This window comes from Takifugu rubripes, chromosome 19 (genome assembly GCF_901000725.2).
Source record: "Takifugu rubripes chromosome 19, fTakRub1.2, whole genome shotgun sequence".
In the NCBI taxonomy this organism is placed as follows: domain Eukaryota; kingdom Metazoa; phylum Chordata; class Actinopteri; order Tetraodontiformes; family Tetraodontidae; genus Takifugu; species Takifugu rubripes.
The window spans coordinates 14,330,265-14,343,146 of record NC_042303.1 but is presented as its reverse complement, the minus strand read 5'-3'; the positions used below and the strand labels follow the sequence as shown (position 1 = coordinate 14,343,146).

The 12,882-nt window shown below is 41.7% G+C and overlaps 3 protein-coding genes across 5 annotated transcripts; 1 reads left to right on the top strand and 2 right to left on the bottom strand.

Annotated features, from left to right (window-relative positions):
* Positions 1–1,435: 1,435 nt before the first annotated feature.
* On the bottom strand, positions 1,436–4,736 carry tmem128 (transmembrane protein 128). Of its 3 annotated transcripts, none has more exons than XM_011614180.2 (5): positions 4,598–4,736; positions 2,666–2,798; positions 2,424–2,585; positions 1,898–2,006; positions 1,436–1,704 (listed from the first exon to the last, which is right to left on the bottom strand). In XM_011614180.2, exons 1-4 carry the CDS (start codon positions 4,683–4,685, stop codon positions 1,907–1,909), a joined length of 483 nt encoding a protein of 160 aa, XP_011612482.1. In that variant the 5' UTR covers positions 4,686–4,736; the 3' UTR covers positions 1,436–1,704; positions 1,898–1,906. The 3 variants fall into 3 exon arrangements, with proteins under 3 accessions (XP_011612482.1, XP_011612483.1, XP_003973598.1); XM_011614181.2 differs by having other exon boundaries at positions 4,623–4,705; XM_003973549.3 differs by lacking the exon at positions 4,598–4,736 and adding an exon at positions 3,751–3,918.
* A 172-nt stretch (positions 4,737–4,908) lies between these two features.
* Positions 4,909–7,484, bottom strand: lyar (Ly1 antibody reactive homolog (mouse)). Its single transcript, XM_003973548.3, has 8 exons — positions 7,065–7,484; positions 6,836–6,950; positions 6,618–6,725; positions 6,440–6,520; positions 5,951–6,254; positions 5,720–5,773; positions 5,238–5,323; positions 4,909–5,158 (listed from the first exon to the last, which is right to left on the bottom strand). The coding sequence occupies exons 1-8, from the start codon at positions 7,184–7,186 to the stop codon at positions 5,021–5,023; spliced, it is 1,008 nt and encodes a 335-aa protein (XP_003973597.1). The 5' UTR covers positions 7,187–7,484; the 3' UTR covers positions 4,909–5,020.
* A 183-nt stretch (positions 7,485–7,667) lies between these two features.
* On the top strand, positions 7,668–11,392 carry zbtb49 (zinc finger and BTB domain containing 49). Its single transcript, XM_011614176.2, has 8 exons — positions 7,668–7,783; positions 8,109–8,298; positions 8,392–9,518; positions 9,612–9,658; positions 9,737–9,810; positions 9,891–9,973; positions 10,077–10,238; positions 10,329–11,392. Exons 2-8 carry the CDS (start codon positions 8,141–8,143, stop codon positions 11,048–11,050), a joined length of 2,373 nt encoding a protein of 790 aa, XP_011612478.1. The 5' UTR covers positions 7,668–7,783; positions 8,109–8,140; the 3' UTR covers positions 11,051–11,392.
* Positions 11,393–12,882: the final 1,490 nt, after the last annotated feature.

Sequence of the window (12,882 nt, the reverse complement as noted above, 5' to 3'; positions counted from 1 at the left end):
TCGCACATAGTCCACGTCCAGCCTCGCCGAGGATGAATTTGTCAGACGTCATTGCCATTGTATAACCCAGAAAGTGAAATAACAAGACGCCGAACGAGGAAAACGGGAGATTGCGTTTCAGGCTGTGATGACCGCTGTACTCCTGGGCCTGGCTTTCTGAGAAATCTTTGGGTTTGCTCTGCCAGCCATTCACCAACCCCAGAAAACAAAAACTATACGAACTCAGTGAACTGAACAATCCATCATTCTCAGAAAAACAAAGAGTTCTTCAAAACAACTAGCAGACAGTTGTTCCAATCCTCCCCGAGCAGCTATCAGGTGTTATCCAGGACTGAATACGATTAAGATTCAATTTCACAAACCTCACGGGTTCTTTTTTTGTTGTTATTTGGTTTTCGTTTTTTCTTCCGTCCTGACAGATTTTGCGCCACTTCCTCCGAGTATTAAGTCCAAAATGTAATGGAGTAAAAGCCTTTCATTCCGGTTAAGACAGAAAAATCAGTGCTCGGAATCGCAATTAAGATTTCAGCGCGGGTCCTGAAGAGGAGAGACGGACAGCTTGAAGCTAAGACGCCCTGTAACCTGGTCCATCATAAATAGCCTGGGCGGAAGCGCGCAATCAGCATGACAATGGCGCAGTGATAAGAGTAAGGGAGTGAATAAACGCTTGCTTTTGATTATATATCCAATTGTTACTTGATTAAAACGAAACAATTGCCACTCTTAAAATAAGCATGGAAGGCAAGTAAAGGTAGATACCATACCTTTGGTTTTTCAGTGTCAAAAACCTTCATTCGGGCATTAATTTATGGGATGTATTTGCACATTTCAGGCATGCCCAGTCCACATACATATTCCGTACATATTCCGGTTTAAGCTTGTAAATTATCAAGGCTTGTCTCCGATAACGTTTTTGCAGTTTATTTAATAAAGACAGGGATTATAAACACCTGAACGCACCACCGCCAGAAGGCTTATTTGCTGATATGCTTTCATACATTTCCTTTTCCTCCCCATCCTTGAAAAGTACATCAAGATCTATTCTAGCCTAGACTGCGAATCGATGCATAATGCCATCAGGAGGACCATTAACCATTAACTAACCATTAACATCACCAGCAGGGGAACAAAGAATCAGTCGCTTTGATTATCAACCTTTAATGTGTAATCAGACCTGAGTCTGAGCGTTTCTGAGTTTATCTGGAAGTGTTTCAACTGTTCCTTTAAATTCCCAACAAAGGCAGCAACAGTTTTAGAATCAATTCATTCAGTTAATATTGTATTGGGGATGTTTTTTGAGGTCAATCTTCCTAACTTTCCTAATTGGTTAAGTTTTGCTTTTAGAAAACCAACTGTAATGAACCACGTGTTAGAAACAGTTACAGTTTTTAGTTGAGCTTTTCTGTGTAATATTCTTTTAAACATTGACACACTGTTTTAATCTTGCATTTTAATACTTTCAGTCAAAAAAATCAAATATATTTAGAAAAGTTTATTTAAAAAAAATACAGATTATACAATTTAATGTCCCACAAAACCAAAAAAAAAGAATATTTTAAAAACGTATTATTAAAAGCCCATTAACACACATTTCTAACTTCATGAGTGTTAGACACTCTGTTCTTCAACTACAGGTCAAAACCTCTGCTGTGCTTCTTTCGTCGCTCTGCAGCCTGAAACTGGGTTCTGACGCAGTCTATGCATCTGAGGTGAAAGAAAAAGTAGAGTAGAAGAATTCATCAATAACATTGGCCAAATAAATGTTGTTTTTTAAATAAGTACTGTTGTCAGACATATTTAATTAATTGAGCATAAATCTTAACATAAATCATGACCATTATTTTCATATTAACACCATTACATTCAACAAATATGTGTGTTATCTATAATAGATTACCTGTCACATTTATCCTAGCAAAGAGATGACCATGATGACACCCATGAACTGTGTGAAGAGGATGAGAGGAGTGAAGAAGGACCACACCGGCCACAGTGCAATGTTAAAGCTGCAGAGAAAAGCAGAGAAATACTATCAAATGGGCACTGGATGATGACTTTACCACAACAGTTTAAGGTGAACACGCTTGAAACACCTTAAAAAACTGAGTTTTTTGGGGTCCCCATACCTACATATAGCAGAGAGTTTTCTTCTGTGCAAACACCGACACCTGAATACATTCAGGATTGCTATATTCAGCGATCCCACCAACTGCCTTAGTCTTTTTGTAAAGATAAATAAAGAGCTTGTTTATTTACACTGACACCTTTACCTTTTATTGTGCTGAACAGGTTTTAAAGTATTTTTTTATATTAATTTATTCTGTCCTGGAATAAATCTGAAATGAAAAGTCTAATCAGTCTAACTACGCAAATGATCACGAGCCTCTGAAAGGTTTGTTATCTCCAAAGTTTTTTTGCCCTACCTGCAAGAGGCAGCGATAAAAGCTGCAGTAGTGATGGGGGGAATGGCAGGGTACTCATGGTCATAGTGCTTGATGCCTTTGAACCACTCCAGATAAACAATGCAAAACATGGCCAAAGACAGGCAGATCCCAAGCAGTAGCAGACCTATATTGAACCACCACCTAGAAGAGAACAGCCCGTTACATTGCATTTAGGATCTGAAGGCAAATGAACAGATTTAGAGGATCCCCGACCCAATCACCTTTTGATATCGTCATTGTCCTTCAGGTTCTGAAAGAATTCCACATAATAGGTTAGCCCTATAGATGCCACGATCCAGAAAACAGAGTGTTTGTTTATGCGTGGGAGAGGTTTAGCGTCTTTCTCCTCCTGACCTGAAATTTTCAAGAAAGTTAGAAGAGATTACATTTGTATGAAAGAGAACTTAAAATACTTTTAATTAACTTTCACTCACATTTCGACAGTTAAACTACACAAATTTCACAGCATTGTTAATACTACTTATCATCACAAAGTCCTTGAATAATCAATAATAATGATGATCAAAAGACCTATGAGCCATATGATGAAAGGCTTAATATCCTCCTTCACATCACATGATAAATCCCAACCATTCAGGTGCAGGGGGCTTTTGAGGTGAAACTGAGCGTTCTTTGTGATAATCTTACATGTCCGAGCACTATTAATCTCTATAATTTACTGGATGATTAAATGTATCAGTGACCTTAGCTGGCTGCTGAAGTCCATGCTGGTTTACTCTGTACAGAGTTCGCAATGAACTCAATGCTCCAAAACAACCAATTGGCCTACATCTTTAATTAAACTAAGCTGTACTGGTTGACAACTGACACAGGATATGGTTTCCTTCTGCCAGCATGACTGGTTGGACGTAAACTGAAATATATGCAGCCAATGATTTACAAAGAAATGTGTGTTTTATCTGTCAGCTTATATTGCAGTTATCAGTTTACACTGCCAAATGGATGACCTCTAGGTTGATGTAGTTCTCTTGTATCATATTGCTGAGCGTTTTCTAGTCAAAACAATCAAGAATTGCTGGATTTCTGCCAGTATGGGCCTCTAAGTTGAACCATTGTTCACTGTATAAGTTGACTACGGTCCCACACAGCATGCAATCACAATTTATGTCTGTTATCATCTTACACAAGTCAAAAGAAGCGTACACGTTTCCAAGTCAAAGCTTTACTTATATGTCACGTTAAAGTTTATTCAGCCAGGCAGGGTCTACATTAGCGTCAGTCAGAAGACTCGTTTATCTAATAATGGCTAATAATGCAGGCTAACATGATACGTTCAGAAGCTTACTCTTTTCGTCTCCGTCAGACGATGTTGTCGTTTGCATAAGAAATTCCGCATCTTTCTTAAATCTATTCCGCAACGTAGCAAGATCGCTGTCATTTAGCATTGTGTTACAACCTGTGTCGTACAGCAGCGTTGAAGGCTTGCCTTCTTTTACGAGACACTTCCTGTCATGTCTTTACACGGGCGCTTGTTTATGACGTCGTCAAAAGCGACAATTGTAGTTCCCAGTTCTTCAGAATCGATTCGAAATATACAGTCAAGAACAAAGCTTAATTCAAATGATAGATGTATATCAAGGCAACAATATATTTAAATGATGCGAAATTAACCATTTTGAATGGACGACGGACTGTTTTATAATTCTTTTTTATATTCTAGACATATGGTTAAGCAGTGATTTATCTATTTAATCATCAGTTCTCCTAGATTTTTTGCACATCATAACTGATATTTTTTGCAGTATAAACAAGAAAAATATGATGTTGGGAACATGGCTAAAGGGACAAATTAAAAGTGTAAAAAAAAGCAGGCATTTCATCTTTTCAAAGGTGTTCAAACAGGGTTTCTGGACAAAGACAAAAGAATCGGGCAATGGTGACTCCCACTAAGGAATACAAAAGCACAATTTCAATACAAGAAAACTTAACAGCATGACTAATACCCTGAGAATGCAATATACAATTACAGGTAAAGCAGTGTGATGAATGAGCACCTATGTTAAATCTACTGGGATTAGCAGAGCTTCATAAGGCTGGGCAGAGTTCCTCCTGTAGTTCTGTATGTGTGTGCGTATAAAGTGAAAGACTGCTTATTCTAGCAGAGGAAAAATCAGACAGCATTAAAACTTCACCTGAGGCTGACACCAAGTGTCTTACTTCTATGGAGCTTCTGTGTCCCTGGCCAAGTGAACCCCATTCGTGGTGCCGAGGAATGTGCATTAGTTTTGTCCCGTGTGAGAGTCAAATTTACCTCAGGTGCACCTCTCCTGTTTCCCTTCCCCCACTCCAACATCCAATCCCACAGATAAGGTGCATTTTCCCAGCCTTACCATGAGCTTGGAATGTGGAACACAGCAGCTGTCCCTACGATTGTCATTTTATACATTTAGCTGCACTGAAACACCAGTTCAGAAAGTCTTCTAAAAGCAGGAGCAGGACACAGTTCAGGTATAAAATGATTTAATTCATTATATTGCAGTGGCTCCATCAACACTTTTGCATTAGAAAGTCTATGAACAACAAACATTTGTGTCAGACGGATAAGGTGGACATATCTATTTCAAAAGTCGAACGCGTTCTTTCTTAATGGCAAATTTTGGATTGTTCTTGACCTTCTTGTTGAAAAGTGCAAGCAGGTCCTCTTCTGTTTTAAAATTGCCATCCCCAGTGAAAGAATGGTATGCTGCTAAAACCTGCAAGACAACAGGCACAAGCTCCTTGTGTTAAACTACATTCAACTTTGAATTCAAATATTGGTGGTGTAAAAAGCACCTTCTTCCTGAGCTTCTTCACTGGAAGTTCCTGGTCAGGGGATGCTCTCAGTATTGCCTTGATGTTTCCCTTCCAGTTGAATTTGCCTGAAATTTTAGAAACATAAATAAGCTGCTGTTGGGAGGCTCAGTTCCTAATTCTCAACACAAAGAGCAACACTGCCCCGTGGTGGACCTATGGAAGTGAAGGCTGAAATCTCTGTTGTACCATAGCAACTTAAGCACATAAATGTATTTGCTGAGTGAGCTGTCTATTGCCATGGCACCACTTCAAGGGGATTTCATGAAATCATTCCTGATTTTTTTTCCTTTTTTTCTTGTACCAACCCCAGAATGGGTCAATCTTTCAATGCAACATGGTGTAAACTATCACTCGTATCAACAGTTAAAGCAAATAATGTAATTTAGGATAGCTGTTGAAAGGCAGGTTTTGAGCCATGTTTAGTGATACATCACTCAAAGTTGCAAATTCAAATACCGTACCTTTGGAAACCCTGTGATCTTCATTCTCCTCTGACTCCTCTGCAGTTTGGTCCACTGAAAGCAAAAGATAGTTATAATTATTACAGACTTCAGCTTACTGGTACACTGCAGAGAATAGTGAATAGAAGTCATTTAAACAGATAAGACATGACAAGAACAATTGGTTTTGATGTCTAAAGGAGAGCAGCATGCATTATCTATTTGTGTAAAGCCTTTAAGATTCAAACTTACTTGTCTTCTTTTTCTTTTTAGTCATTTCAGCTCCATTTTTCTCATCTTCCTCACAACTGTGTTGTCTCTTCCGATCCTTCTTTTTCTTTTTGCCTGCCAAGCTATCTTCTGTCTCCTGTGTTTCAGATTCTTTAGCAATTTTCACAGTCTTGCCATTCTTCTGCCGACGAGCTTCTTTACGCTCCTGCTTGTTTAGCTTCTTCTTGTCAACAGCACCATGTCCATTCTGATTTCCATTAGAACCCAGTGTGACTTCAGCAGCTGGCTCTTTATTTTCATTAGTTTCTTTAGGGGTTTTAACAGCCTGTGGTGTCAAGTAGGAAAAACAGATGTTTAGGATTATGCATGTTGAAAGCAGGTAACAAGATGTATGTAACAGGACAAAGCAAACTAATTTTCTTTGCTTTTAAACTAAACTAATAACTTTCCGATTTGTAAAATCCTTATATATGTGGATTGTAAATAAACATATGCTTTAGGTTAACTTACATTGTCAGCTGCTGCAAGAATATCCCAGACTTCATCGTGAAGGCTGGTATTGTTTATTTTGAGACTGTTTTTCATCCAGTTCTAAAATTTACAAAAGAAAGACAGAAAAAAATCATTATTAAAACCAAGTGTGGAAAAAATAACACAAATGATCAGAACTAAAGGAAATTTCACCAACCTGAAACTTGGCCTTCTTTCGTGGAACGTTATCATAAGTACTGACTTTACCGAGAACTTCCTTTAATTTTGCACTGACGCCAGGTTTGTTCATAGCATCGTGAATTTTCTGTATGAGCAGAAGCACAATGTTAAAAACTAACGGGCGCTTTTTAAACCTACAGAAAGTCAATACACTAACAACAGTTGCCAATGGGTACTGCATAACGGTCATTTTACCTCGATCCACTGTTGTTGCTTAACTTCACCTTTGTTTGCCTTAGCTTCGAAACCCTTGCCTCCATATTTCTGATCTTCACTGATACATTTATTATGGTTCTTGTAATCATCACCCCTGAAAAATGATATGTACAGATGGAGAATATATGCGATGTGGCTACTGCTGACCATAACATCAAATGCAAATGTATACTAAAGAACAAAAAGTCACAATATTCTCATTCATTACCAGAAGTCTTTTCCACAGTCGATGCACGAGAGGACCTGGCAGTTCCGACAAATGTTCACGTGATTTTCAACCTGGGCTTTTTTCAGGGATTCGCCACAGGCGTTGCAGGTGAAGAACACCATATTAGCGACACGCTCACTAGTTGAAAAAATAAAATAAAATATTGAAACTCAAGGGAACGCCACGATACTAAATCGTAAAAAGAAGTCGGTTAAACATCGAAATATCTTTTTAGCAATGGTCCAAGAGTGGCGAAAGTTGAGATGAAATGTCAGACAAATATCACAAAGATTACGATTCAACGACGTCTGAATGTGGTTTAGAATCTAAAGCGTACAAAAACCAAAACCCATGAGAGCAAACCCATGTGAACACCACAACATCAGTTATTGAGTTAGTTAGCTACATCAATTTTCTTCCGTGTGACATTGCTTTCGAACAATAGTTCCGACATGGAATCCCAAATCCTAAAAATGACGTATTGCATGGGTTCATTAACCAAACACGTATGTGAAGCTAATTTAAACATAGCATACGAATTTCCTAACTTTTGAATATTTTGAAATTGAAGGTGAGACTTTTCAGTCAAAATATTTCTTGACGTTACCTGCTTCCTGTTTAGGGTGAGCTATTCCTGGTTGTACAAGGAAATGAGGTTTAGATAGTTCAGCCGAAAAAGTGACCCATCATCCAAATAAAAGGGGGCTTCTCTTCTGAAGGTTCGACCTTAAATTCTATTGCAAACCTTAATAGTTAGATTCTCTGCTTTTATCGTCTTTTAATTCTACACTGAATCATATCACGTTGTTTATATATGTGTTTGAATAGCTTAGCTTGGAAGTTAGCAGCGTCGTCTATTTTTTGCCTGGGTGGTCTCGTGGCGTAGCCGTTGGATTATGCACATTTTAAGAGTTACATGAAATTTGATTAACAACTCTTTGTTCAGGATTGAGCATTCGTTTGGTTTTGTATTTTAAATTGCTGCAAACACTTGAGTGTATCAGATATATCAATATCCTCCTAACCATATGTCCCATTGGTTAGGTGTTTGATGTGAGGGGGAGTTCTCCAGCTGAATGACCATGGATACTCTGTCCAGCCACAGTTCCTACCTGCTGCAGCAGCTTCAGGAGCAGAGGATTCAGGGGCTCCTTTGTGACTGCATGCTGGTTGTGAAAGGTGTATGCTTCAAAGCACACAAAAATGTCCTGGCAGCCTTCAGCTCCTACTTCAGGTGCCTTTCTGTCTTGATAAATCTATTCAATCTTATCTTTCTGTTTGTCAGTAACATCAAGTGTAAAGCACATTTTATTTGTATTTCTTCTAGGTCCCTTTTCCAAAACTCCCCCAGTCAGAAGAACGAGGTCTTTAACTTGGTCATCCAGGACGTCGGTGGCATTGGCCAAATATTGGACTACATGTACACCTCTCATATTGACATCAACCAAGATAATGTTCAAGCACTCCTGGACATTGCTCAGTGTTTGCAAGTTCCAAACATCCAGAACATGTGCAATGCTTTCCTCAAACCCTGTCCTCCGCCAGTGGAAATCTCATCCTTTTCTCTCCCAGGCATGCTGAGCTCTGAGCATGACTGCCTCCTGGGGAGCGCTCTTCCTCATGATGTTGATCTCCACTGTCCATCTGAAACCCAGAGGCCAGGCTTCAGCAATGATTTGGACCACAGTAAAAAGATGCCCATCTCTGTCCCCAGTAGTAGCTCCAATTGTGATGCTACTAATGGTGGTCAGACTCCTATTGAAAAACAACTTGCTCATGGCTACAAGCTCCGCAACTTCTACAGTAAGCAGTACTTCAAACAAACTGCAATTGAGACTAATAACGCAGCCTTAAATCAAAGTCCGTGCCCTTTGGTGCTGGTTGAGGAGCAACATTGCCAGCTTGGAGTCAATCAGGCAAACAGCCACACTCCTGTTTGCTCAGGAAACACTATCGCTCCTAATCAGGCATGCACGTCTATGGCAGCTGAAAAGAACCCAGTCACCTCTTTAACCCCCTCAGACAATTTAAACCCCCCTAATTCCAGCTCCACCGATTCCATGCTCAACAAGCCAATGCGACCAAAGAAAGCAGTGTACCTGAAGAAATATAACTACCTCCGCTCTCAGAAGGCTCTGGAGGAGATGTTTGCCGAATCAGTCAGCGAACCAGTACTGAGCTGTCCCAAACTTAGTCAGCAGGAAGAGTCTGTAGCCCAAACTGAAGTTTCAGAGACTCCGATCGAGAGCCTTAACACAGACAGTGAGCCGGTTACAGAGACGTCAAGTGACCTACAACTTCCCAGTCCTCCACCTGAGAGCCGAGAAGAGCCAAACCTGAAAACGGTACCTGAGCCACAGCTGCAGACGGGTCACAAGCAGTACTGTTGCGAGGTTTGCGGGAAGGTTTTCAAGCATCCGAGCAACCTGGAGCTGCACAAGCGCTCCCATACTGGTATTTATAACTACATTATTAATGAACATGTAGGTATTTCAGTCAAATAGTGATTAAATGCTCATAGTTTACTAAACATACCATTTTTGGCAGGTGAGAAGCCCTTCCAGTGTAATGTTTGTGACAAAAAGTTTTCGCAGGTACATCCTAATGCATTATCTCTGCTCGTCACAGCTACAGTGTTTGTGTTGGGGCGTCTCACTGAATTTCTGTTTTAGGCCGGGAATTTGCAGACACATTTGCGACGACATTCGGGAGAGAAGCCATACATCTGTGAGCTGTGTGGTAAAAGGTGCGCTGCCACACTCGATGTGAAAGGAACGCTGCTTGTTTTGAAAGCTGCCCGTGAAAAATTGTGTCTGTGCTTTGCAGCTTTACTGCATCAGGGGACGTGCAGCGTCACAAAGTGGTCCACACAGGAGAGAAGCCACATCTGTGCGACATATGCGGGCGAGGTTAGTGTCCAGACTGAACCTAAACCATCATCCGTTCCTTTCTTTTACTCTGGGGTCACATGTCTTGCTGCACCATTGACCTGTGTTGCCTACACTTCCTCAGGATTTAATAACTTGAGTAATCTCAAAGAGCACAAGAGGACTCATGCCACAGACAAGACGTTCACGTGTGACCAGTGTGGAAAATCCTTCAACACACACAGGAAACTTCTGAAGCACAAAGCTCGACACTCAGGGGAAAAACCTCACAGCTGTGCCACGTGTGGTAAGCGCCAGAACTTCACTGTTAAAACCTAACAACAAAAGAATCGCTTGATTCTTCCTTTCTAAATCACACTGTCATCGCTGACTGCAGGCAAGTGTTTCATTGGCTCGGGGGATTTGCAGCGGCACATACGATCGCACACCGGAGAGAAACCCTACATTTGCAGTGCTTGTGGGAAGAGTTTCACCCGCTCCGCTATGCTGAGGAGGCACAGCACTCAGCACTGCAAGGGGACGGCAGTCAACAATCCCCCTCCAAACAGCCCCGACAGGTCGCCAAACTCAGAGGATCCAGCCTCATTCCGCAAATCTGTCGCCCACAATAAACCTCCTGCAGCATCCAGCGAGCAGCATTTCTCCAGCGTGATGCCCCACGGGGGTTTGGATAAACCGCCATCGTCCTCTGCGTCACCAGCACAGACAGCGCCACATATAGGTACTCCACCTCATGGCTTGCACCTAAGTCCTGCCTCTACCCCCTCTCCTCTTCCAGAGCTGCGCTCGCTGGTGCCCCATCATCTCCTCTCGTCCAGCCACCAGGAGAGAAATACAGCTCTGACTGGAACGGATCATTTGAAGCTGGCCAAACCCCACCTTTCTCAGGAGCCTGAGTATGGGCCCTATGTGGAGAACGGAAGTATGTCAGTAGGGAGGCCCTATGTGTCTACCTCAGACAACCGCTGCACATCCCTTAACTCCGGTAGGTCCAGCAGTGGGTCCTACAGGTCGAACGAGGGGCAGTTTATCTCCAGTGTGACTCTGTGGGGCCTTGCAATGAAAACTCTGCAGAATGACAATGACATGGACCAGTGAAATGGGCTGACCCGAACCCTTCTGTGCTTTCAACATCGTTTTCCAGTCTGCGCTGCACTCTTTATCATGGGTAAATCCAACAGCAATATCTTGTGGTGTTACTATTAAGTTGTGGTTATTGTATCATAGAGCAGCATAACTGGGACATTTCTTATACAACGTTTCAAATAAACCCAAATAATTATTGCCAAATAAGGAGAAAAAAACTGAAAATTGTTTTCTTTTTTGCCAAGTTCAGTTCATGTAAGGTCTACTGGGTCCACAGGGGGTTTGAGAAGATCCCAGGCTTAATACAAGCGAGGTCCTCCTGCACGTGGTGATGTAATAAAGCACTGGCTGCTCACGGGTTTATAGATTTAATCAATAAACCATTTATGCTTTAGTATCAAGGCTTTGGTCACTGAAGTTCACTGCTAGGGACTTTTTTATCTTCCACCTTGGAGGTTGATGAAGTAGGAGAATAAATATTTAGCAGATAAAAGGTTTAGGCAGCTGATTTTAAGCGCCTTTCTTTACAGAAAGAATCAAATGTTGCAGTTTACTCAAGATCCATACTTTACGGCAGCATCTCGTTAGCATCTTGCCTGCTGTTTCCACCTAAACTGCCTAAAGGTATGAACCAGACTCGGAGATCCAGTCCTCCATACCATAGTGCATCAGTAAACATTGTGCAACAGCATGCAGGGCATGGGCACGGTGCACTGAGCAGACACTGCAACATAGGCAGCTTCTAATTGGCCATCATCGTTGCAACATACACACCCAGGCTGCTGGAGGAATTGCCTAGCAACACATAGGATAATTCTGCCATCGTGGAGTCTACAGGCTGTGGGTTCTGGGTGTTTCTAATGATGGGCGAGGGGAAGCTTGGTTGGAAAGTGTGCTTGACCCCATTCGTGTGTTCACGCCACGCTGGGGAATTATTCAGACCCTGGTGAGCTTCAGCGTGTTGTCACTTTAGCTGTAAGGACACAAATTTGTGAGTGTGACAAGGAGCCTAACAACAGCAACGGTTTCAGCAGCTCATTAGTGAACTACATTAATCACTATGAAACACACTCAAGGTTTTGCAGGTTTTAAACGATTCAACATGACGGCTCATTTGTTGTGTACAAATTATTCACACTTTTTGTACGGGCATATATTCAATTATCGTAGACGTATATTGCTGTTGTCAGAAGAAAAATCATTTCCAATGGAAACAAAAGTGCTTGATATCGTCATTACACGCAGCTCACAGCAGCAGTTTTTCCATCTATCAGTGAGCGACTTCCTTCCCACGTCTCTGTCTCCCTTTCCTCACCCTCCCTCTCCCTCCCCATCGCACTAAAGTTAATCCCGATTATGAACGCTGTCTAACTGGTGCAGAATGAGACCAGGACTAATGTCATTTTACCCAGAAACGCTCCCAAAGCCAGTCTTTTGTTTCTGTATCTAATCACCTTTCCTTGCTTTGTGCCGCCTTGCCTTTCATTTGGATGAAACATGAATCCACCCAGATGCTGCGGACGTCTCTCCACACAGGATCGGATGATCTCTTGATCATCTCATAAGATTTTGATGTTATCATTCTTTTTCCATCCCTCCATCTCATCCTATTCCTGCAGCACTGATTGTTGTTACTTTACAGTAAAGGGGAGGATGTGGACGTGCCTTGGCAGTGGTTCCTGCGCAGCAGCAATTACTGCAGACTGGTGCTGTGTTGCATTGTTGGGCGCCTTGAACGCGCGTCAGACCCAGTCTGCGCTGGAATTCCTCCATGCGTCGCAGCATGAAAGGGGCTTAAGCGGAGCAGAAGAATGGCGTTTGTTCCTACCGTTGCTCCGCTGCCC